At 53.5% G+C, this 25,369-nt stretch overlaps 2 protein-coding genes across 2 annotated transcripts in view; one reads left to right on the forward strand and one right to left on the reverse strand.

Moving 5' to 3' along the window:
- Positions 1–18,376, forward strand: part of SRRT (serrate, RNA effector molecule) — a 48,202-nt gene extending 29,826 nt beyond the window's left edge. Inside the window, 6 exon segments of the mRNA XM_034073496.1 lie at positions 2,263–2,456; positions 14,969–15,103; positions 15,105–15,126; positions 16,569–16,658; positions 16,736–16,832; positions 18,173–18,376. Of these exon segments, the coding sequence (XP_033929387.1) occupies positions 2,263–2,456; positions 14,969–15,103; positions 15,105–15,126; positions 16,569–16,658; positions 16,736–16,832; positions 18,173–18,248 (614 nt within the window). The 3' untranslated portion in view covers positions 18,249–18,376.
- A 2,411-nt stretch (positions 18,377–20,787) lies between these two features.
- On the reverse strand, positions 20,788–23,741 carry TMEM256 (transmembrane protein 256). Its single transcript, XM_034073508.1, has 4 exons — positions 23,630–23,741; positions 22,186–22,223; positions 22,007–22,087; positions 20,788–20,991 (listed from the first exon to the last, which is right to left on the reverse strand). The coding sequence occupies exons 1-4, from the start codon at positions 23,736–23,738 to the stop codon at positions 20,848–20,850; spliced, it is 372 nt and encodes a 123-aa protein (XP_033929399.1). The 5' UTR covers positions 23,739–23,741; the 3' UTR covers positions 20,788–20,847.
- Between the last annotated feature and the right edge of the window lie 1,628 nt (positions 23,742–25,369).

Raw genomic sequence — 25,369 nt, forward strand, 5'->3', positions numbered from 1 at the left:
GACCCATAGAGACACATAGAGACACATAGAGACACATAGAGACCATAGAGACACATAGAGACACATAGAGACACATAGAGACCCATAGAGACACATAGAGACCATAGAGACACATAGAGACACATAGAGACACATAGAGACACATAGAGACACATAGAGACACATAGAGACACATAGAGACCATAGAGACCCATAGAGACCATAGAGACACATAGAGACCATAGAGACACATAGAGACACATAGAGACACATAGAGACACATAGAGACCATAGAGACACATAGAGACCCATAGAGACCCATAGAGACCATAGAGACACATAGAGACACATAGAGACACATAGAGACCATAGAGACCATAGAGACACATAGAGACACATAGAGACACATAGAGACACATAGAGACCATAGAGACACATAGAGACACATAGAGACACATAGAGACACATAGAGACCATAGAGACAATAGAGACACATAGAGACACATAGAGACACATAGAGACACATAGAGACCATAGAGACACATAGAGACCCATACAGACACATAGAGACATAGAGACACATAGAGACCCATAGAGACACATAGAGACACATAGAGACACATAGAGACCCATAGAGACACATAGAGACACATAGAGACACATAGAGACACATAGAGACCATAGAGACACATAGAGACACATAGAGACCATAGAGACACATAGAGACCATAGAGACACATAGAGACACATAGAGACCATAGAGACACATAGAGACCATAGAGACACATAGAGACACATAGAGACCCATAGAGACACATAGAGACACATAGAGACACATAGAGACACATAGAGACACATAGAGACCACATAGAGACACATAGAGACCCATAGAGACCCATAGAGACCCCATAGATACCCCATAGAGACCCATAGAGACCCTATAGACCCCCATATACACCCCATACACCCCATATCCTATACCCCCTAGTTGTGGAGTGGCAGAAGTCGTTCTCGTCCCGCCTGGCTCCGCTGCTGCAGACACCATAGACACCCATATCCCCCCATATCCCCCCATAGACACCCTATAGACCCCATACACCCCCTATATGACCCCATATCCTGTCCTGGCAGTGCTGGAGTGGCAGAAGTCCTTCTCGTCCCACCTGGCTCCGCTGCTGCAGACACCATATCCCCCCATATCCCCCCATAGACACCCCATATCCACCCCATATCCCCCCATAGGCACCCCATAGACCCCATATACACCCCATATCACCCTATAGGTACCCTATATCCCCCTATATGACCCTATATAATGCATTGGCAGTACTGGAGTGGCAGAAGTCGTTCTCGTCCCGCCTGGCTCCGCTGCTGCAGACACCATATCCCCCCATACACACCCCATACACACCCTATATCCCCCCATATCCCCCCATATCCCCCATATACACCCCATACACACCCTATAGACCCTATAGACCCCATATATACCCTATATCCTATATGTTCCCAGTGCTGGAGTGGCAGAAGTCGTTCTCGTCCTGCCTGGCTCCGCTGCTGCAGGCACCATAGACACCCATATCCCCCCATAGACCCCCCATAACCCCCCATAGACACACTATAGACCCCATATATACCCTATATCCCCCTATATGACCCTATATAATGCATTGGCAGTGCTGGAGTGGCAGAAGTCCTTCTCGTCCCGCCTGGCTCCGCTGCTGCCCATACCCCATATACACCCCATATACACCCCATATCCCCCCATACACACCCTATATCCCCCTATATGACCCTATATTGCATACCCCCAGTGCTGGAGTGGCAGAAGTCGTTCTCATCCCGCCTGGCTCCGCTGCTGCAGACACCATAGACACCCTATAGACACTCTATAGACCCCATATACACCCCATATACACCCCATACACACTGTATATGACCCCATACCCTATACCCCCCAGTACTGGAGTGGCAGAAGTCCTTCTCGTCCCGCCTGGCTCCGCTGCTGCAGACACCATAGACACCCATATCCCCCCATATCCCCCCATAGACACCCCATATCCCCCCATACACACCCCATACCCCCCTATATCCCCCTATATCCCCCCATATGACCCTATATAATGTATTGTACAGTGCTGGAGTGGCAGAAGTCCTTCTCGTCCCGCCTGGCTCTGCTGCTGCAGACACCATAGACACCCATATACCCCCATATCCCCCCCCATATACCCCCCATATATACCCTATATGACCCCATACCCTATATGATCCTATACCCCCCAGTGCTGGAGTGGCAGAAGTCCTTCTCATCCCGCCTGGCTCCGCTGCTCCAGGGCCGGGAGGCTCTAGGGGAGGAGGAATCTTTGCGCTTGGGCCGCAAGGACCCAGAGCAGGAGCTGGAGAAGTTTGTGAGTGCAAATACCCAAGAGCTGGGCAAGGACAAGTGGCTGTGTCCTCTCAGCGGCAAGAAGTTCAAGGTATGGGATGTATATGGGATGTATATGGGATGTATGGGATGTATAGGGTACATATGGGATGGGATGGGGGGTATGGGATGGGATGGATGGAGCTGGAGCTGGAGAAGTTTGTGAGTGCAAATACCCAAGAGCTGGGCAAGGACAAGTGGCTGTGTCCTCTCAGCGGCAAGAAGTTCAAGGTATTATGGGATGTAATGGGATGTATGGGATGTATATGGGGTGTATAGGGTACATATGGGATGGGGTGAGGGGTAATGGATGGGATACAGATGGGATGGGATGGATGGGATGGGGCAAGGACAAGTGGCTGTGTCCTCTCAGCGGCAAGAAGTTCAAGGTATTATGGGATGTAATGTATAGGGTACATATGGGATGTATGGGATGTATGGGATGTATAGGGTACATATGGGATGGGATGGATGGGATAGAATGGGATCTATGGGATGGGATGGGATGGATGGGATGGGGCAAGGACAAGTGGCTGTGTCCTCTCAGCGGCAAGAAGTTCAAGGTATGGGATGTATATGGGATGTATAGGGTACATATGGGATGTATAGGGTACATATGGGATGGGGTGAGGGGTAATGGATGGGATACAGATGGGATGGGATGGATGGGATGGGGCAAGGACAAGTGGCTGTGTCCTCTCAGCGGCAAGAAGTTCAAGGTATGGGATGGATATGGGATGTATGGGATGTATAGGGTACATATGGGATGTATGGGATAGAATGGGATCTATGGGATGGGATGGGATAGAATAGAATGGGATGGGGTAGATGGGATACAGATGGGATGGATGGGATGGGGCAAGGACAAGTGGCTGTGTCCTCTCAGCGGCAAGAAGTTCAAGGTATGGGATGTATGGGATGTATATGGGATGTATAGGGTACATATGGGGTGTATAGGGTGAGGGGTAATGGATGGGATACAGATGGGATGGATGGGATGGGGCAAGGACAAGTGGCTGTGTCCTCTCAGCGGCAAGAAGTTCAAGGTATGGGATGGATATGGGATGTATGGGATGTATATGGGATGTATATGGGGTGTATGGGATGTATATGGGGTGTATGGGATGGGATGGGGGGTATGGGATGGATGGGATGGGATGGATGGGATGGGGCAAGGACAAGTGGCTGTGTCCTCTCAGCGGCAAGAAGTTCAAGGTATGGGATGTATATGGGATGTATAGGGTATATATGGGATGTATGGGATGTATAGGGTATATATGGGATGTATGGGATGGGATGGGATCTATGGGATGGGATAGAATAGAATGGGATGGATAGGATACAGATGGGATGGGATGGGGCAAGGACAAGTGGCTGTGTCCTCTCAGCGGCAAGAAGTTCAAGGTATGGGATGTATATGGGATGTATGGGATGTATATGGGATGTATATGGGGTGTATGGGATACAGATGGGATGGGATGGGATGGATGGGATGGGGCAAGGACAAGTGGCTGTGTCCTCTCAGCGGCAAGAAGTTCAAGGTATGGGATGGATATGGGATGTATATGGGGTGTATGGGATGTATAGGGTACATATGGGATGTATAGGGTACATATGGGATGTATATGGGATGTATGGGATGTATAGGGTACATATGGGATGTATAGGGTACATATGGGATGGGATGGGGGGTATGGGATGGATGGACCCAGAGCAGGAGCTGGAGAAGTTTGTGAGTGCAAATACCCAAGAGCTGGGCAAGGACAAGTGGCTGTGTCCTCTCAGCGGCAAGAAGTTCAAGGTATGGGATCTATATGGGATGTATATGGGATGTATATGGGATGTATGGGATGTATATGGGATGTATAGGGTACATATGGGATGGGTGGGATAGAATGGGATGAATGGGATGGATGGGATGGAATGGGATGGGATGGGGTGAGGGGTAATGGATGGGATACAGATGGGATGGGATGGATGGGATGGGGCAAGGACAAGTGGCTGTGTCCTCTCAGCGGCAAGAAGTTCAAGGTATGGGATCTATATGGGATGTATAGGGTACATATGGGATGTATATGGGATGTATGGGATGTATAGGGTACATATGGGATGGGATGGGGGGTATGGGATGGATGGACCCAGAGCAGGAGCTGGAGAAGTTTGTGAGTGCAAATACCCAAGAGCTGGGCAAGGACAAGTGGCTGTGTCCTCTGAGCGGCAAGAAGTTCAAGGTATTATGGGATGGAATGTATAGGGTACATATGGGATGTATAGGGTACATATGGGATGTATAGGGTACATATGGGATGGGATGGATGGGATGGGGCAAGGACAAGTGGCTGTGTCCTCTCAGCGGCAAGAAGTTCAAGGTATTATGGGATGTATATGGGATGTATATGGGATGTATATGGGATGTATGGGATGTATATGGGATGTATGGGATGTATATGGGATGTATGGGATGTATATGGGATGTATATGGGATGTATGGGATGTATATGGGATGTATGGGATGTATATGGGATGTATATGGGGTGTATGGGATGTATAGGGTACATATGGGATGGATGGGGTGGGATAGAATGGGATGGATGGGATACAGATGGGATGGGATGGATGGGATGGGATGGATGGGATGGGGCAAGGACAAGTGGCTGTGTCCCCTCAGCGGGAAGAAGTTCAAGGTATGGGATGTATATGGGATGTATATGGGATGGATGGGATGTATATGGGGTGTATGGGATGTATAGGGTACATATGGGGTGGATGGGATGGGGTGAGGGGTAATCGATGGGATACAGATGGGATGGGATGGATGGGATGGGGCAAGGACAAGTGGCTGTGTCCTCTGAGCGGCAAGAAGTTCAAGGTATGGGATGGATATGGGATGTATATGGGATGTATATGGGATGTATATGGGGTGTATGGGATGTATATGGGGTGTATGGGATGTATAGGGTACATATGGGATGGGATGGGGGGGATGGGATGGGATGGATGGAGCTGGAGCTGGAGAAGTTTGTGAGTGCAAATACCCAAGAGCTGGGCAAGGACAAGTGGCTGTGTCCTCTCAGCGGCAAGAAGTTCAAGGTATGGGATCTATATGGGATGTATGGGATGTATAGGGTACATATGGGATGGATGGGATGGGATGGGATCTATGGGATGGGATAGAATAGAATGGGATGGATGGGATACAGATGGGATGGGGCAAGGACAAGTGGCTGTGTCCTCTCAGCGGCAAGAAGTTCAAGGTATGGGATGGATATGGGATGTATATGGGATGTATAGGGTACATATGGGATGTATATGGGATGTATAGGGTACATATGGGATGGATGGGATGGGGCAAGGACAAGTGGCTGTGTCCTCTCAGCGGCAAGAAGTTCAAGGTATGGGATGTATATGGGATGTATATGGGATGTATATGGGATGTATATGGGATGTATGGGATGTATAGGGTACATATGGGATGGGGTGAGGGGTAATGGATGGGATACAGATGGGATACAGATGGGATGGGATGGGGCAAGGACAAGTGGCTGTGTCCTCTCAGCGGCAAGAAGTTCAAGGTATGGGATGTATATGGGATGTATGGGATGTATATGGGGTGTATGGGATGTATATGGGGTGTATAGGGTACATATGGGATGGGATGGGGGGTAATGGATGGGATACAGATGGGATGGGATGGGATGGATGGGGGATACAGGGATGGATGGGATGGGGCAAGGACAAGTGGCTGTGTCCTCTCAGCGGCAAGAAGTTCAAGGTATGGGATGTATATGGGATGTATGGGATGTATATGGGATGTATATGGGATGTATAGGGTACATATGGGATGGGATGGGGGGTATGGGATGGGATACAGATGGGATGGGATGGATGTGGGATACAGGGATGGATGGGATGGGGCAAGGACAAGTGGCTGTGTCCTCTCAGCAGCAAGAAGTTCAAGGTATGGGATGGATATGGGATGTATAGGGTACATATGGGATGGGATGGGGGGTATGGGATGGATGGACCCAGAGCAGGAGCTGGAGAAGTTTGTGAGTGCAAATACCCAAGAGCTGGGCAAGGACAAGTGGCTGTGTCCTCTCAGCGGCAAGAAGTTCAAGGTATGGGATCTATATGGGATGTATATGGGATGTATGGGGTGTATGGGATGTATAGGGTACATATGGGATGGGGTGAGGGGTAATGGATGGGATACAGATGGGATGGGATGGATGGGGGATACAGGGATGGATGGGATGGGGCAAGGACAAGTGGCTGTGTCCTCTGAGCGGCAAGAAGTTCAAGGTATGGGATGGATATGGGATGGATATGGGATGGATGGGATGTATAGGGTACATATGGGATGTATAGGGTACATATGGGATGTATATGGGGTGTATGGGATGGGATGGGGGGTATGGGATGGATGGAGCTGGAGCTGGAGAAGTTTGTGAGTGCAAATACCCAAGAGCTGGGCAAGGACAAGTGGCTGTGTCCTCTCAGCGGCAAGAAGTTCAAGGTATGGGATCTATATGGGATGTATATGGGATGTATATGGGATGTATGGGATGTATAGGGTACATATGGGATGGGATGGATGGGATAGAATGGGATCTATGGGATGGGATGGGATAGAACAGAATGGGATGGGATAGATGGGGGATACAGGGATGGATGGGATGGGGCAAGGACAAGTGGCTGTGTCCTCTCAGCGGCAAGAAGTTCAAGGTATGGGATGGATATGGGATGTATATGGGGTGTATGGGATGTATATGGGGTGTATGGAATGTATAGGGTACATATGGGATGTATAGGGTACATATGGGATGTATAGGGTACATATGGGATGGGATGGGGGGTATGGGATGGAAGGACCCAGAGCAGGAGCTGGAGAAGTTTGTGAGTGCAAATACCCAAGAGCTGGGCAAGGACAAGTGGCTGTGTCCTCTCAGCGGCAAGAAGTTCAAGGTATGGGATGTATGGGATGTATGGGATGTATAGGGTACATATGGGATGGGATGTATGGGATAGAATGGGATCTATGGGATGGGATGTATGGGATACAGATGGGATGGGATGGGATGGATGGGATGGGGCAAGGACAAGTGGCTGTGTCCTCTGAGCGGCAAGAAGTTCAAGGTATGGGATCTATATGGGATGTATGGGATGTATGGGATGTATAGGGTACATATGGGATGTATGGGATGGGATGGGATGGATGGGATGTATGGGATGTATATGGGATGTATAGGGTACATATGGGATGGGGTGAGGGGTAATGGATGGGATACAGATGGGATGGGATGGATGGGATGGATGGGATGGGGCAAGGACAAGTGGCTGTGTCCTCTCAGCGGCAAGAAGTTCAAGGTATGGGATGTATATGGGATGTATGGGATGTATATGGGGTGTATGGGATGTATAGGGTACATATGGGATGGGATGTATGGGATGGGATGGGATGGATGGGGGGGAATGGGATGGGATACATACAGGATGTATGGGATACAGATGGGATGGGGGGTATGGGATGGATGGGATGGGGCAAGGACAAGTGGCTGTGTCCTCTCAGCGGCAAGAAGTTCAAGGTATGGGATCTATATGGGATGTATAGGGTACATATGGGATGGGATGGGATCTATGGGATGGGATAGAATAGAATGGGATGGATGGGATACAGATGGGATGGGATGGGATGGGGCAAGGACAAGTGGCTGTGTCCTCTCAGCGGCAAGAAGTTCAAGGTATGGGATGTATATGGGATGTATATGGGATGTATAGGGTACATATGGGATGTATATGGGGTGTATATGGGGTGTATGGGATGGGATGGGGGGTATGGGATGGGATGGATGGAGCTGGAGCTGGAGAAGTTTGTGAGTGCAAATACCCAAGAGCTGGGCAAGGACAAGTGGCTGTGTCCTCTCAGCGGCAAGAAGTTCAAGGTATTATGGGATGTAATGTATAGGGTACATATGGGATGTATAGGATACAGATGGGATGGATGGGATAGAATGGGATCTATGGGATGGGATGGGATGGGATAGATGGGATGAATGGGATACAGATGGGATGGGATGGATGGGATGGGGCAAGGACAAGTGGCTGTGTCCTCTCAGCGGCAAGAAGTTCAAGGTATGGGATGTATATGGGATGTATGGGATGTATAGGGTACATATGGGATGTATGGGATGGGATGGATGGGATACAGATGGGATGGGATGGGGCAAGGACAAGTGGCTGTGTCCTCTCAGCGGCAAGAAGTTCAAGGTATGGGATGTATATGGGATGTATATGGGATGTATGGGATGTATAGGGTACATATGGGATGGGATAGAATGGGATGGGATGGGTGGAATACATATGGGATGGATGGGATGGGATAGAATAGAATGGGATGGGATGGATAGGATAGAATGGGATGGATGGGATACATATGGGATGGGATGGGGTGGATGGGATGGGATAGAATAGAATAGAATGGGATGGGATGGGATAGAATGGGATGGATGGGATGGGATGGATGGAATGGGGTGGATGGGATGGGATAGAATAGAATGGGATGGATGGGGGGGAATGGGATGGGATGAATGGGATGGGATAGAATGGGATGGATGGGATACATATGGGATGGATGGGATGGGGGGAATGGGGCAAGGACAAGTGGTTGTGTCCACTCAGCGGGAAGAAGTTCAAGGTGCCTATTATGGGATGGATCTGATGGATGGGATACATATGGGATGGGATGGGATACATATGGGATGGGGTGTAATAGGATGGATACAGGATGGATGTGGTAATGGGTATGGGATGCAATGGGATGTATGGAATGGGATGGGATGGATGGGATGGGGTATAATGGGATGGATATGGGATGGATGTGATAATGGGGTATGGGATAGATGGAGTGTATGGGATGGAATGGGATGAATGGGATGGATATGGGATGTATGGAATGGGATGCAGTGGGATGGGGTGGAATGGGATGGATGGGGTGTAATGGAATGGGATGTGCTATGGCATGGATGGAATGGGATGGATATGGGATGGATGGGATGGGATGCGCAATGGGATGGATGGGGTATGGGATGCAATGGGATGCAATGGGATGGGATGTGCTATGGGATGTGCTATGGGATGTATGGGATGTGCTATAGGATGTCTATAGGATGTATAGGATGCTCTATGGTCCCCAGGGCCCCGAGTTCGTCCGCAAGCACATCTACAACAAGCATGGGGATAAGATGGGAGCTGTGGGATGTGCTATAGGATGTCTATAGGATGTCTATAGGATGTCTATAGGATGTCTATAGGGTGTATTATGGGATGTAGGGCCCCGAGTTCGTCCGCAAGCACATCTACAACAAGCATGGGGATAAGATGGGAGCTGTGGGATGTGCTATAGGATGTCTATAGGGTGTATTATGGGATGTAGGGCCCCGAGTTCGTCCGCAAGCACATCTACAACAAGCATGGGGATAAGATGGGAGCTGTGGGATGTGCTATAGGATGTCTATAGGATGTCTATAGGATGTCTATAGGATGTCTATAGGGTGTATTATGGGATGTAGGGCCCCGAGTTCGTCCGCAAGCACATCTACAACAAGCATGGGGATAAGATGGGAGCTGTGGGATGTGCTATAGGATGTCTATAGGATGTCTATAGGGTGTATTATGGGATGTAGGGCCCCGAGTTCGTCCGCAAGCACATCTACAACAAGCATGGGGATAAGATGGGAGCTGTGGGATGTGCTATAGGATGTCTATAGGATGTCTATAGGGTGTCTATAGGATGTCTATAGGGTGTATTATGGGATGTAGGGCCCCGAGTTCGTCCGCAAGCACATCTACAACAAGCATGGGGATAAGATGGGAGCTGTGGGATGTGCTATAGGATGTCTATAGGATGTCTATAGGATGTCTATAGGGTGTATTATGGGATGTAGGGCCCCGAGTTCGTCCGCAAGCACATCTACAACAAGCATGGGGATAAGATGGGAGCTGTGGGATGTGCTATAGGATGTCTATAGGATGTCTATAGGGTGTCTATAGGGTGTATTATGGGATGTAGGGCCCCGAGTTCGTCCGCAAGCACATCTACAACAAGCATGGGGATAAGATGGGAGCTGTGGGATGTGCTATAGGATGGTCTATAGGATGTCTATAGGGTGTATTATGGGATGTAGGGCCCCGAGTTCGTCCGCAAGCACATCTACAACAAGCATGGGGATAAGATGGGAGCTGTGGGATGTGCTATAGGATGTCTATAGGATGTCTATAGGGTGTATTATGGGATGTAGGGCCCCGAGTTCGTCCGCAAGCACATCTACAACAAGCATGGGGATAAGATGGGAGCTGTGGGATGTGCTATAGGATGTCTATAGGATGTCTATAGGGTGTCTATAGGGTGTCTATAGGGTGTATTATGGGATGTAGGGCCCCGAGTTCGTCCGCAAGCACATCTACAACAAGCATGGGGATAAGATGGGAGCTGTGGGATGTGCTATAGGATGTCTATAGGATGTCTATAGGGTGTATTATGGGATGTAGGGCCCCGAGTTCGTCCGCAAGCACATCTACAACAAGCATGGGGATAAGATGGGAGCTGTGGGATGTGCTATAGGATGTCTATAGGATGTCTATAGGGTGTATTATGGGATGTAGGGCCCCGAGTTCGTCCGCAAGCACATCTACAACAAGCATGGGGATAAGATGGGAGCTGTGGGATGTGCTATAGGATGTCTATAGGATGTCTATAGGGTGTATTATGGGATGTAGGGCCCCGAGTTCGTCCGCAAGCACATCTACAACAAGCATGGGGATAAGATGGGAGCTGTGGGATGTGCTATAGGATGTCTATAGGATGTCTATAGGGTGTATTATGGGATGTAGGGCCCCGAGTTCGTCCGCAAGCACATCTACAACAAGCATGGGGATAAGATGGGAGCTGTGGGATGTGCTATAGGATGTCTATAGGATGTCTATAGGATGTCTATAGGATGTCTATAGGGTGTATTATGGGATGTAGGGCCCCGAGTTCGTCCGCAAGCACATCTACAACAAGCATGGGGATAAGATGGGAGCTGTGGGATGTGCTATAGGATGTCTATAGGATGTCTATAGGGTGTATTATGGGATGTAGGGCCCCGAGTTCGTCCGCAAGCACATCTACAACAAGCATGGGGATAAGATGGGAGCTGTGGGATGTGCTATAGGATGTCTATAGGATGTCTATAGGGTGTATTATGGGATGTAGGGCCCCGAGTTCGTCCGCAAGCACATCTACAACAAGCATGGGGATAAGATGGGAGCTGTGGATGTGCTATAGGATGTCTATAGGATGTCTATAGGGTGTATTATGGGATGTAGGGCCCCGAGTTCGTCCGCAAGCACATCTACAACAAGCATGGGGATAAGATGGGAGCTGTGGGATGTGCTATAGGATGTCTATAGGATGTCTATAGGGTGTATTATGGGATGTAGGGCCCCGAGTTCGTCCGCAAGCACATCTTACAACAAGCATGGGGATAAGATGGGAGCTGTGGGATGTGCTATAGGATGTCTATAGGATGTCTATAGGGTGTATTATGGGATGTAGGGCCCCGAGTTCGTCCGCAAGCACATCTACAACAAGCATGGGGATAAGATGGGAGCTGTGGGATGTGCTATAGGATGTCTATAGGATGTCTATAGGGTGTCTATAGGGTGTATTATGGGATGTAGGGCCCCGAGTTCGTCCGCAAGCACATCTACAACAAGCATGGGGATAAGATGGGAGCTGTGGGATGTGCTATAGGATGTCTATAGGATGTCTATAGGGTGTATTATGGGATGTAGGGCCCCGAGTTCGTCCGCAAGCACATCTACAACAAGCATGGGGATAAGATGGGAGCTGTGGGATGTGCTATAGGATGTCTATAGGATGTCTATAGGATGTCTATAGGGTGTATTATGGGATGTAGGGCCCCGAGTTCGTCCGCAAGCACATCTACAACAAGCATGGGGATAGATGGGAGCTGTGGGATGTGCTATAGGATGTCTATAGGATGTCTATAGGATGTCTATAGGGTGTATTATGGGATGTAGGGCCCCGAGTTCGTCCGCAAGCACATCTACAACAAGCATGGGGATAAGATGGGAGCTGTGGGATGTGCTATAGGATGTCTATAGGATGTCTATAGGGTGTATTATGGGATGTAGGGCCCCGAGTTCGTCCGCAAGCACATCTACAACAAGCATGGGGATAAGATGGGAGCTGTGGGATGTGCTATAGGATGGTCTATAGGATGTCTATAGGGTGTATTATGGGATGTAGGGCCCCGAGTTCGTCCGCAAGCACATCTACAACAAGCATGGGATAAGATGGGAGCTGTGGGATGTGCTATAGGATGTCTATAGGATGTCTATAGGGTGTATTATGGGATGTAGGGCCCCGAGTTCGTCCGCAAGCACATCTACAACAAGCATGGGGATAAGATGGGAGCTGTGGGATGTGCTATAGGATGTCTATAGGATGTCTATAGGATGTCTATAGGATGTCTATAGGGTGTATATGGGATGTAGGGGCCCCGAGTTCGTCCGCAAGCACATCTACAACAAGCATGGGGATAAGATGGGAGCTGTGGGGATGTGCTATAGGATGTCTATAGGATGTCTATAGGGTGTATTATGGGATGTAGGGCCCCGAGTTCGTCCGCAAGCACATCTACAACAAGCATGGGGCATAAGATGGGAGCTGTGGGATGTGCTATAGGATGTCTATAGGATGTCTATAGGGTGTCTATAGGGTGTATTATGGGATGTAGGGCCCCGAGTTCGTCCGCAAGCACATCTACAACAAGCATGGGGATAAGATGGGAGCTGTGGGATGTGCTATAGGATGTCTATAGGGTGTCTATAGGGTGTATTATGGGATGTAGGGCCCCGAGTTCGTCCGCAAGCACATCTACAACAAGCATGGGGATAAGATGGGAGCTGTGGGATGTGCTATAGGATGTCTATAGGGTGTCTATAGGTGTATTATGGGATGTAGGGCCCCGAGTTCGTCCGCAAGCACATCTACAACAAGCATGGGGATAAGATGGGAGCTGTGGGATGTGCTATAGGATGTCTATAGGATGTCTATAGGGTGTATTATGGGATGTAGGGCCCCGAGTTCGTCCGCAAGCACATCTACAACAAGCATGGGGATAAGATGGGAGCTGTGGGATGTGCTATAGGATGTCTATAGGATGTCTATAGGGTGTATTATGGGATGTAGGGCCCCGAGTTCGTCCGCAAGCACATCTACAACAAGCATGGGGATAAGATGGGAGCTGTGGGATGTGCTATAGGATGTCTATAGGATGTCTATAGGGTGTATTATGGGATGTAGGGCCCCGAGTTCGTCCGCAAGCACATCTACAACAAGCATGGGGATAAGATGGGAGCTGTGGGATGTGCTATAGGATGTCTATAGGATGTCTATAGGGTGTATTATGGGATGTAGGGCCCCGAGTTCGTCCGCAAGCACATCTACAACAAGCATGGGGATAAGATGGGGAGCTGTGGGATGTGCTATAGGATGTCTATAGGATGTCTATAGGGTGTATTATGGGATGTAGGGCCCCCGAGTTCGTCCGCAAGCACATCTACAACAAGCATGGGGATAAGATGGGAGCTGTGGGATGTGCTATAGGATGTCTATAGGATGTCTATAGGGTGTATTATGGGATGTAGGGCCCCGAGTTCGTCCGCAAGCACATCTACAACAAGCATGGGGATAAGATGGGAGCTGTGGGATGTGCTATAGGATGTCTATAGGATGTCTATAGGGTGTTATTTATGGGATGTAGGGCCCCGAGTTCGTCCGCAAGCACATCTACAACAAGCATGGGGATAAGATGGGAGCTGTGGGATGTGCTATAGGATGTCTATAGGATGTCTATAGGGTGTATTATGGGATGTCTATAGGGTGTATTATGGGATGTAGGGCCCCGAGTTCGTCCGCAAGCACATCTACAACAAGCATGGGGATAAGATGGGAGCTGTGGGATGTGCTATAGGATGTCTATAGGATGTCTATAGGGTGTATTATGGGATGTAGGGCCCCGAGTTCGTCCGCAAGCACATCTACAACAAGCATGGGGATAAGATGGGAGCTGTGGGATGTGCTATAGGATGTCTATAGGATGTCTATAGGGTGTATTATGGGATGTAGGGCCCCGAGTTCGTTCCGCAAGCACATCTACAACAAGCATGGGGATAAGATGGGAGCTGTGGGATGTGCTATAGGAATGTCTATAGGATGTCTATAGGATGTCTATAGGATGTCTATAGGGGTGTATTATGGGATGTAGGGCCCCGAGTTCGTCCGCAAAGCACATCTACAACAAGCATGGGGATAAGATGGGAGCTGTGGGATGTGCTATAGGATGTCTATAGGATGTCTATAGGGTGTATTATGGGATGTAGGGCCCCGAGTTCGTCCGCAAGCACATCTACAACAAGCATGGGGATAAGATGGGAGCTGTGGGATGTGCTATAGGATGTCTATAGGATGTCTATAGGGTGTATTATGGGATGTAGGGCCCCGAGTTCGTCCGCAAGCACATCTACAACAAGCATGGGGATAAGATGGGAGCCGTCAGGAAGGAGGTTTTGTTCTTCAACAACTTCCTTATGGACCCCAAGAGACCTGCACTGCCCGAGGGGAAGGTGGGACCCCCCCCCAGGGCCAGCACAGGGTGAGACCCTATTGATCCCATTGATAGCCATTGATAACCATTGATAACCATTGATAACCATTGATAACCATTGATAGCCATTGATAACCATTGATAGCCATTGATAACCATTGATACCATTGATAGCCATTGATAGCCATTGATAACCATTGATAACCATTGATACCCATTGATAACCATTGATAACCATTGATAGCCATTGATAGCCATTGATAACCATTGATAACCATTGATAGCCATTGATAACCATTGATAGCCATTGATAACCATTGATAACCATTGATAACCATTGATAACCATTGATAACTATTGATAGCCATTGAGAACCATTGATAGCCATTGATAACCATTGATAACCATTGATACCCATTGACACCCATTGATAACCATTGATAACCATTGATAGCCATTGATAGCCATTGATAACCATTGATAACCATTGATACCCATTGACACCCATTGATAACCATTGATAGCCATTGATAGCCATTGATAGCCATTGTTACCATTGATAACCATTGATAGCCATTGATAACCATTGATAACCATTGATAACCATTGATAGCCATTGATAGCCATTGATAACCATTGATACCCATTGATAACCATTGATAGCCATTGATAGCCATTGATACCATTGATAACCATTGATAACCATTGATAGCCATTGATAACCATTGATAACCATTGATAACCATTGATACCCATTGATAACCATTGATAGCCATTGATAGCCATTGATAACCATTGATAGCCATTGATAACCATTGATAACCATTGATAGCCATTGATAGCCATTGATAACCATTGATAGCCATTGATAGCCATTGATAACCATTGATACCCATTGATAACCATTGATACCCATTGATACCATTGATAACCATTGATAACCATTGATACCCATTGATACCATTGATAACCATTGATAGCCATTGATAACCATTGATAGCCATTGATAACCATTGATAGCCATTGATCCCCATTGACTCCCATTGATACCCATTGACATCCATTGATACCCATTGACCCCATTGACACCCATTGACACCCATTGCCCCCCTTTGCCCCCCATTGACCCCCATTGACACCCATTGATACCCATTGACCCCATTGACACCCATTGACACCCATTGCCCCCCTTTGCCCCCCATTGACCCCCATTGACACCCATTGATACCCATTGACCCCCATTGACACCCATTGACACCCATTGACACCCATTGATACCCATTGACACCCATTGACACCCATTGCCCCCCTTTGCCCCCCATTGACCCCCATTGACACCCATTGACACCCATTGACACCCATTAACACCCCATTGCCCCCCCCATCCCCCCATTACACCCCATTGACACCCCCCTCACCCCCCACCCTATACTGGGGGCTCCCCCATATCAGTGGGTGCCCCCCCTGACCCCCTCCCATTGTCCCTATAGGTCTGGCCCCAGGTCTGCCCTACCCCCCCCAGACCCCACAAGGGATGATGCCCTATGGCCAACCCCGGCCCCCCATGCTGGGCTATGGAGGTAAGGGGGGATCTATGGGGCGGGTGCATTAGGGCCCCCCTATAGGCTCCATATAACCCCCTGTTCCTGCCCTATAGGTGGCCCCCCATACCCCCCAGGGCCCTATGGGGCAGGCCGAGGCAACTACGACACGTTCCGTGGTCAAGGGGGTTACCTCAACAAGCCCCGTAACAGGTACTTATGGGGCTGAGCCCCATAGCGGGTGTGGGGCTGAGCCCCATAGCGGGTGTGGGGCTGAGCCCCATAGCGGGTGTGGGGCTGAGCCCCATAGCGGGTGTGGGGCTGAGCCCCATAGCGGGTGTGGGGCTGAGCCCCATAGCGGGTGTGGGGCTGAGCCCCATAGCGGGTGTGGGGTTGAGCCCCATAGCGGGTGTGGGGCTGAGCCCCATAGGGGGTGTGGGGTTGAGCCCCATAGCGTGTGTGGGGTTGAGCCCCATAGCGGGTGTGGGGCTGAGCCCCATAGCGGGTGTAGGGCTGAGCCCCATAGCGGGTGTAGGGCTGAGCCCCATAGCGGGTGTGGGGCTGAGCCCCATAGCGGGTGTGGGGCTGAGCCCCATAGGGGGTGTGGGGCTGAACCGCATAGCGGGTGTGGGGCTGAGCCCCATAGCGGGTGTGGGGTTGAGCCCCATAGCGGGTGTGGGGCTGAGCCCCATAGCGGGTGGGGGGCTGAGCCCCATAGCATGTGTGGGGCTGAGCCCCATAGCGGGTGTGGGGCTGAGCCCCATAGAGGGTGTGGGGCTGAGCCCCATAGCGGGTGTGGGGCTGAGCCCCATAGCGGATGTGGGTCTGAACCCCATAGCGTGTGTGGGGCTGAGCCCCATAGCGGGTGTAGGGCTGAGCCCCATAGCGGGTGTGGGGCTGAGCCCCATAGCGGGTGTGGGGCTGAACCCCATAGCGGGTGTGGGGCTGAGCCCTATAGCGGGTGTGGGGCTGAGCCCCATAGCGTGTGTGGGGTTGAGCCCCATAGCGGGTGTGGGGCTGAACCCCATAGCGGGTGTGGGGCTGAGCCCCATAGCGGGTGTGGGGTGAGCCCCATAGCGGGTGTGGGGCTGAGCCCCATAGCGGGTGTGGGGTGAGCCCCATAGCGGGTGTGGGGCTGAGCCCCATAGCGGGTGTGGGGCTCAGCCCCATAGCGGGTGTGGGGCTGAGCCCCATAGAGGGTGTGGGGCTGAGCCCCATAGCGTGTGTGGGGCTGAGCCCCATAGCGGGTGTGGGGCTGAGCCCCATAGCGGGTGTGGGGCTGAGTCCCATAGCGTGTGTGGGGTTGAGCCCCATAGCGGGTGTGGGGTTGAGCCCCATAGAGGGTGTGGGGCTGAGCCCCATAGCGGGTGTGGGTCTGAGCCTCATAGCGGGTGTGGGGCTGAGCCCCATAGCGGGTGTGGGGCGGTGGGGGGCGATGCCTGACCCCATATAGGGGGTGGGCAATAGGGTTATATGGGGCACAGCACACTTGGGGGGTGATGCTGTGGGGTGGGGGGATGTGGGACCCCCCTGACCCACATTGTGCCCCATAGGATGGTTCGGGGCGACCCACGGTCCATTGTTGAGTATCGGGACCTGGATGCCCCCGAGGATGTCGACTTCTTCTGATCCTGCCCCATTGCGACCCACATGGAGCCCTTTTGATACAGCCCCAGCCCCACATCACCCCACATTTGTACGTGTGAGCCCCACACCCCACTGTGGACCCCAATAAATGGCACTGCCCCTGCCCCACTGCAGGGATCTGTGGGTCTGTGGGGCAGATCTATGGGGCTGGATGGGTCCCACATGGGGGTCTCCATATGGGTCTATGGGATATGGGTCTGTGGGGTATGGGTCTATGGGGCAGAAGAATGGGGCTGGATGGGTCCCACATGGGGGTCTCCATAGTGGATCTATGGGATATGGGTCTGTGGGGTGTGGGTCTATGGGGCTGGATGGGTCTCACATGGGGGTCTCCATATGGGTCTATGGGATATGGGTCTGGGGGGTGTGGGTCTATGGGGCAGAAGAATGGGGCTGGATGGGTCTCACATGGGGGTCTCCATAGTGGATCTATGGGTCTATGGGATATGGGTCTGTGGGGTATGGGTCTATGGGGCTGGATGGGTCTCACATGGGGGTCTCCATATGGGTCTATGGGTCTATGGGATATGGGTCTGGGGGGTCTATGGGGCAGATCTATGGGGCTGGATGGGTCGCACATGGGGGTCTCCATAGTGGATCTATGGGATATGGGTCTGGGGGGTATGGGTCTATGGGGCAGAAGAATGGGGTTGGATGGGTCCCACATGGGGGTCTCCATATGGGTCTATGGGTCTATGGGATATGGGTCTGTGGGGTATCGGTCTATGGGGCTGGATGGGTCTCACATGGGGGTCTCAAAGGGGGATCTATGGGGCAGAAGGATGGGGCTGGATGGGTCCCACATGGGGGTCTCAAAGGGGGATCTATGGGTCTATGGGATATGGGTCTGGGGGGTATGGGTCTATGGGGCAGATCTATGGGGCTGGATGGTTCCCACATGGGGGTCTCATAGTGGATCTATGGGGCGGGGGGGATTGTGGGGGATCCGTGGGTCAATGGGGCGGATCTATGGGGCTGGGGGTGGGTCCAGAGCAGGTCTATGGGTCTAAGGGGGGTCAATGGGATCTATGGGGCTGGGGGTGGGTCCAGAGCAGGTCTATGGGTCTAAGGGGGGTCAATGGGGAGGATCTATGGGGCAGGGTCCAGAGCAGGTCTATGGGTCTAAGGGGGGTCAATGGGGCGGATCTATGGGGCTGGGTCCAGAGCAGGTCTATGGGTCTAAGGGGGGTCAATGGGGTGGATCTATGGGGCTGGGTCCAGAGCAGGTCTATGGGTCTAAGGGTGGGTCAATGGGGCTGGTCTATGGGTCTAAGGGAGGTCAATGGGGCTGATCTATGGGGCTGGGTCCAGAGCAGGTCTATGGGTCTAAGGGGGGTCAATGGGGCAGATCTATGGGGCTGGGGGTGGGTCCAGAGCAGGTCTATGGGTCTAAGGGGGGTCAATGGGGCGGATCTATGGGGCTGGGGCTGGGTCCAGAGCAGGTCTATGGGGCTAAGGGAGGTCAATGGGGCTGATCTATGGGGCTGGGACCCCCCGATGACGTCACAGACACAGGTAAAAAGCCCCCCATTTATTGGCTGAGAAGAGTGGGGGGGAGGGAGCCTCGCAGCCAATCAGGAGCCGCCATTGAGCCCAGCAGCCAATGGGAGGGGAGGAGGCAGAGAACCGGTCACCCATTGGCTGTTGCCCAGCAACCGCTATGACGTCACCGCAGCTGGGGTGGGGGCTGTGCCACGCAGCCAATCAGGAGCAAGCATTGCCCTCATTGGCTGCAGCAGCCTCAACGCCTATTGGCCACCAGTTGGACCAATAGGAGACGAGGGGAGGGGCTATGGGAGGCTCCGCCTACTTAAAGGGGCAATGGCATTGGGGAGACAGGGACCCATAGAGGGTCAGGTGATGCCCATAGCAGGTCATGTGATGCCCATAGCAGGTCATGTGATGCTCATAGCACCATATAGCAGGTCATGTGATGCCCATAGAGGGTCAGGTGATGCCCATAGAGGGTCAGGTGATGCCCATAGAGGGTCAGGTGATGCTCATAGCTGGTCAGGTGATGCCCATAGCGGGTCAGGTGATGCCCATAGCAGGTCATGTGATGCCCATAGCACCACATAGCAGGTCAGGTGATGCCCATAGCTGGTCAGGTGATGCCCATAGTGCCCCACAGAGGGTCAGGTGATGCCCATAGCAGGTCATGTGATGCCCATAGCGCCCCATAGCAGGTCATGTGATGCCCATAGCACCATATAGCAGGTCATGTGATGCCCATAGCGCCCCATAGCGGGTCAGGTGATGCCCATAGCAGGTCATGTGATGCCCATAGCAGGTCATGTGATGCCCATAGCACCATATAGCAGGTCACGTGATGCCCATAGTGCCCCATAGCGGGTCAGGTGATGCCCATAGCAGGTCATGTGATGCCCATAGCGCCCCATAGCGGGTCATGTGATGCCCATAGCAGGTCAGGTGATGCCCATAGTGAGTCATGTGATGCCCATAGCGCCCCATATAGGGTCAGGTGATCCCCATAGTGGGTCAGGTGATGCCCATAGCAGGTCAGGTGATGCCCATAGCGCCCCATAGCGGGTCATGTGATGCCCATAGCGGCTCGCGGGTCTCATAGGGCCATGGCCGCCCAGCCGAGGATGAGGAGGGTCCCTCCTATGGGGGCTGCTCTGTTCAGGGCAGGGTCTCCACTGACCCCATTGTAGTAAAGGGGGAGGCAGAAGAGGCTGAGGCCGAAGGTCAGGAGGGAGCCGGCCTGGGGGGAGGGGCATGATGAGGGGGGAGGGGCTAAAAGGGGGAGGGGCTAAAAGGGGGAGGGGCTAAAAGAGGGACAGGGGCTAAAAGGGGGGGAGGGGCATAATGAGGGGGGAGGGGCTTAAAGGGGAGGGGCCAATGGGGGGATGGGCTTAAGGTGGGGGAGGGGCGAAAAGGGGGAGGGGCTTAATGGGAGAGGGACTAAACGAAGGGGAGGGGCTAAAAGGGGGGGAGGGGCTAGAAGGGGGAGGGGCACAATTGGGGGAGGGGCTTAAAAAAGGGAGGGGAAACAATGAGGGGGAGGGGCTAAAAGGGGGCAGGGGCTAGAAGGGGGAGGGGACACAATGGGGGAGGGGCTAAAGGGGGGGGAGGGGCTAAATGGGGGAGGGGCTTAAGGGGAGAGGGGCCAAAGTGGGAGGGGCTAAAGGGGGAGTAGCTTAAGGAGGGGGAGGGGCTTAAGGGGGGAGGGGCTAAAAGGGGGGAGGGGCTAAAATGGGGGGAGGCTTAAAGAGGGGGAGGGGCTAAAGGGGGGACGAGCTTAAGGGGTGATGTGCTTAAGGAGGGGGAGGGGCTTAAGGGCGGGAGGGGCTTAAGGAGGGGGAGGGGCACAACGAGGGGGGGAGGGGCCAAAGGGGGGAGGGGCACAATGGGGGGGGACGGGACACATTGGGGGGGAGGGGCCAAAGGGGGAGGGTCTTAAGGAGGGGGAGGGGCCAAAGGGGGAGGAGCTTAAGGAGGGGGAGGGGCTTGAGGAGGGGGAGGGGCTTAAGGAGGGGAGGGGCCTTAAGGAGGGGGAGGGGCTTAAGGAGGGGGGGAGGGGGGCTTAAGGAGGGAGGGGGAGGGGCTTAAAGGAGGGGGAGGGGGGGCTTAAGGAGGGGGAGGGGGCTTAAAAGGAGGGGGCACAAATGGGGGGAGGGGGCCAAAGGGGGAGGGGCTTAAGGAGGGGAGGAGGAGGGCTTAAGGGAGGGGAGGGGCTTAAGGAGGGGGAGGGGCTTAAGGAGGGGGAGGGGCCTCACCAGGTTGGGCCTCCGGCAATGGGGAACCCCCAAAAGAGCCAAACTGTGCAGGAGATGGTGTCTGTTGGCGACGTCATAGAGCTGGGGGGGGAGGGGCAACAGTGAGGGGGGAGGGGCAACAATGGAGGGGGAGGGGCCTCCACAAGCCCCTCCCCCCTCCAAGCCCCTCCCCCACTCACCTCTTTCTGGTACTCATCGCGGTCACTGCGGCGGAAGCCTATGGGGGGAGGGGTTCAATGGGGGGAGGGGTCAATGGGGCAGTGACCCCTCCCCCCCTTGATACCTCCTTCCCCTCCCCCACCCCATTGACCCCTCCCCTCCCCCCCCATTGACCCCTCCCCCATTAACCCCTCCCCCCCATTGACCCTTCACCCCCATTAACCCCTCCCCCCATTCACCCCTCCCCCATTGACCCCTCCCCCCATTGACCCCTCCCCCATTGACCCCTCCCCCCATTGACCCCTCCCCTCCTCCCCTCCCCCCCATTGACCCCTCCCCCCCATTGACCCCTCCCCCATTGACCCCTCCCCCATTGACCCCTCCCCCCTTCACCCCTCCCCCATTCACCCCTCCCCCATTGACCCCTCCCCACATTGACCCTTCACCCCATTAACCCCTCCCCCATTGACCCCTCCCCCTCCTCACCCCTCCCCCTCTCTCCTCCCCCCCATTGACCCCTTCCCCTCCCCCCCTCCCCCCCATTGACCCCTCCCCCCATTGACCCTTCACCCCCATTGACCCCTCCCCCCCTTCACCCCTCCCCCCATTGACCCTTCCCCCATTGACCCCTCCCCCCTTCACTCCTCCCCCCCCATTGACCCCTCCCCCATTAACCCTTCACCCCCATTGACCCCTGCCCCCCTCCCCTCCCTTCACCCCTCCCCTCCCCTCCTCCCCCCCATTGACCCCTCACCCATTGACCCCTCCCCCCATTGACCCCTCCCCCCATTGACCCCTCCCCCCATTGACCCCTCCCCCCATTGACCCCTCCCCCATTGACCCCTCCCCCCATTGACCCCTCCCCCATTGACCCCTTACCCATTGACCCCTCCCCCTTTCACCCCTCCCCCATTGACCCCTCCCCCCATTCACCCCTCCCCCATTGACCCCTCCCCATTGACCCCCTCCCCCATTGACCCCTCCCCCATTGACCCCTCCCCCTTTCACCCCTCCCCCATTGACCCCTCCCCCATTGACCCCTCCCCCATTGACCCCTCCCCCATTGACCCCTCCCCCATTGACCCCTCCCCCATTGACCCCTCCCCCCATTGACCCCTCCCCCATTGACCCCTCCCCCCATTGACCCCCTCCCCCATTGACCCCCCCCATTGACCCCCCCCCATTGACCCCCCCCATTGACCCCTCCCCCCATTGACCCCTCCCCCCCTTCACCCCTCCCCCATTGACCCCTCCCCCTATTGACCCCTCCCCCATTAACCCCTCCCCCCATTGACCCCTCCCCCATTGACCCCTCCCCCATTGACCCCTCCCCCCTCCCATTGACCCCTCCCCTATTGACCCCTCCCCCCATTGACCCCTCCCCCATTGACCCCTCCCCCCCCCCTTGACCCCTCCCCCACTGACCCCTCCCCCCTCCCCCCCCATTGACCCTTCACCCCTGACCATGTGACCCATAGGCCGCGGCCGCCATGGCTGCGGCTCCGCTCAGGGCCCCGATCCTTGCCCACGCCGCCATCTTCCGCCTTAGGCCACGCCCCCCTCGGGCTCTCATTGGCTGACGCCTCCTGCCCGTCCCCAGGCAGCAGCCAATGGGGAGCGAGGAACCAGGCCCCGCCCCCCGCGGGGGGGGGAAGGGAACAGCGACACCTGGTGGGGGGGGGGGGGGTAATAGACGGTCCCATAGACCCCAATGGTGCCCCATAGAGCCCCATAGAGCCCCATAGAGCCCCATAACAATACATGGCTGCCCCATAGAGCCCCATAGAGCCCCATAGAGCCCCATAACAATACATGGCTGCCCCATAGAGCCCCATAACAATACATGGCTGCCCCATAGAGCCCCATAGAGCCCCATAGAGCCCCATAACAATACATGGCTGCCCCATAGAGCCCCATAGAGCCCCATAGAGCCCCATAACAATACATGGCTGCCCCATAGAGCCCCATAACAATACATGGCTGCCCCATAGAGCCCCATAGAGCCCCATAGAGCCCCATAACAATACATGGCTGCCCCATAGAGCCCCATAACAATACATGGCTGCCCCATAGAGCACCATAACAATACATGGCTGCCCCATAGAGCCCCATAACAATACATGGCTGCCCCATAGAGCCCCATAACAATACATGGCTGCCCCATAGAGCCCCATAACAATACATGGTGCCCCATAGACCCCATAACAATACATGGCTGCCCCATAGAGCCCCATAACAATACATGGCTGCCCCATAGAGCCCCATAACCATACATGGCTGCCCCATAGAGCCCCATAACAATACATGGCTGCCCCATAGCCCCCATAAGCATCAATGGCCTCCCCATAGTCCCCTATAGACCCCATAACCATCCATGGGCTCCCCATAGTCCCCTATAGACCCCATAACCATCCATGGGCTCCCCATAGTCCCCTATAGACCCCATAACCATGCATGGCTGCTCCATAGTCCCCTACAGACCCCATAAACATCCATGGCCACCCTATAGCCCCCCATAGCCCCCATAACCTTCCATGACGCCCCTATAGAGCCCATAACCATCCATGGCCCACCCATAACCCCCCATTAACCATCCATAGCCCCCCCATAGCCCCCCATAGCCATCCATATCCACTCTATAGCCCCCTATAGCCCCCCATAGCCATACAAGGCCACCCTATACCCCCCCAATAACCATCCATGGCCCCCCCATAGCCCCCCATAGCCATCCATGGCTGCTCCATAGTCCCCTATAGACCCCATAACCATCCATAGCCACCCCATAACCCCCCATTAACCATCCATAGCCACCCCATAGCCCCCCATAACCATCCATATCCACCCTATAGCCCCCCAATAACCATCCATGCCCCCCCATAGCCCCCCCCATAGCCCCCCATTAACCATCCATAGCCACCCCATAGCCTCCATAACCATGCATGGCCCCCCCATAGCCACCCCATTGCCCCCCATAACCATCCATGCCCCCCCATAGCCCCCCATTAACCATCCATAGCCACCCCATAGCCTCCATAACCATGCATGGCCCCCCCATAGCCCCCCATAACCATCCATAGCCACCCCATAGCCCCCCATAACCATCCATAGCCACCCCATAGCCCCCCATAACCATCCATGGCCCCCCCATACCCCCCCAATAACCATCCATAGCCACCCCATTGCCCCCCATAACCATCCATGCCC

This window comes from Melopsittacus undulatus (assembly GCF_012275295.1).
Source record: "Melopsittacus undulatus isolate bMelUnd1 chromosome 25 unlocalized genomic scaffold, bMelUnd1.mat.Z SUPER_25_unloc_1, whole genome shotgun sequence".
Classification (NCBI taxonomy): domain Eukaryota; kingdom Metazoa; phylum Chordata; class Aves; order Psittaciformes; family Psittaculidae; genus Melopsittacus; species Melopsittacus undulatus.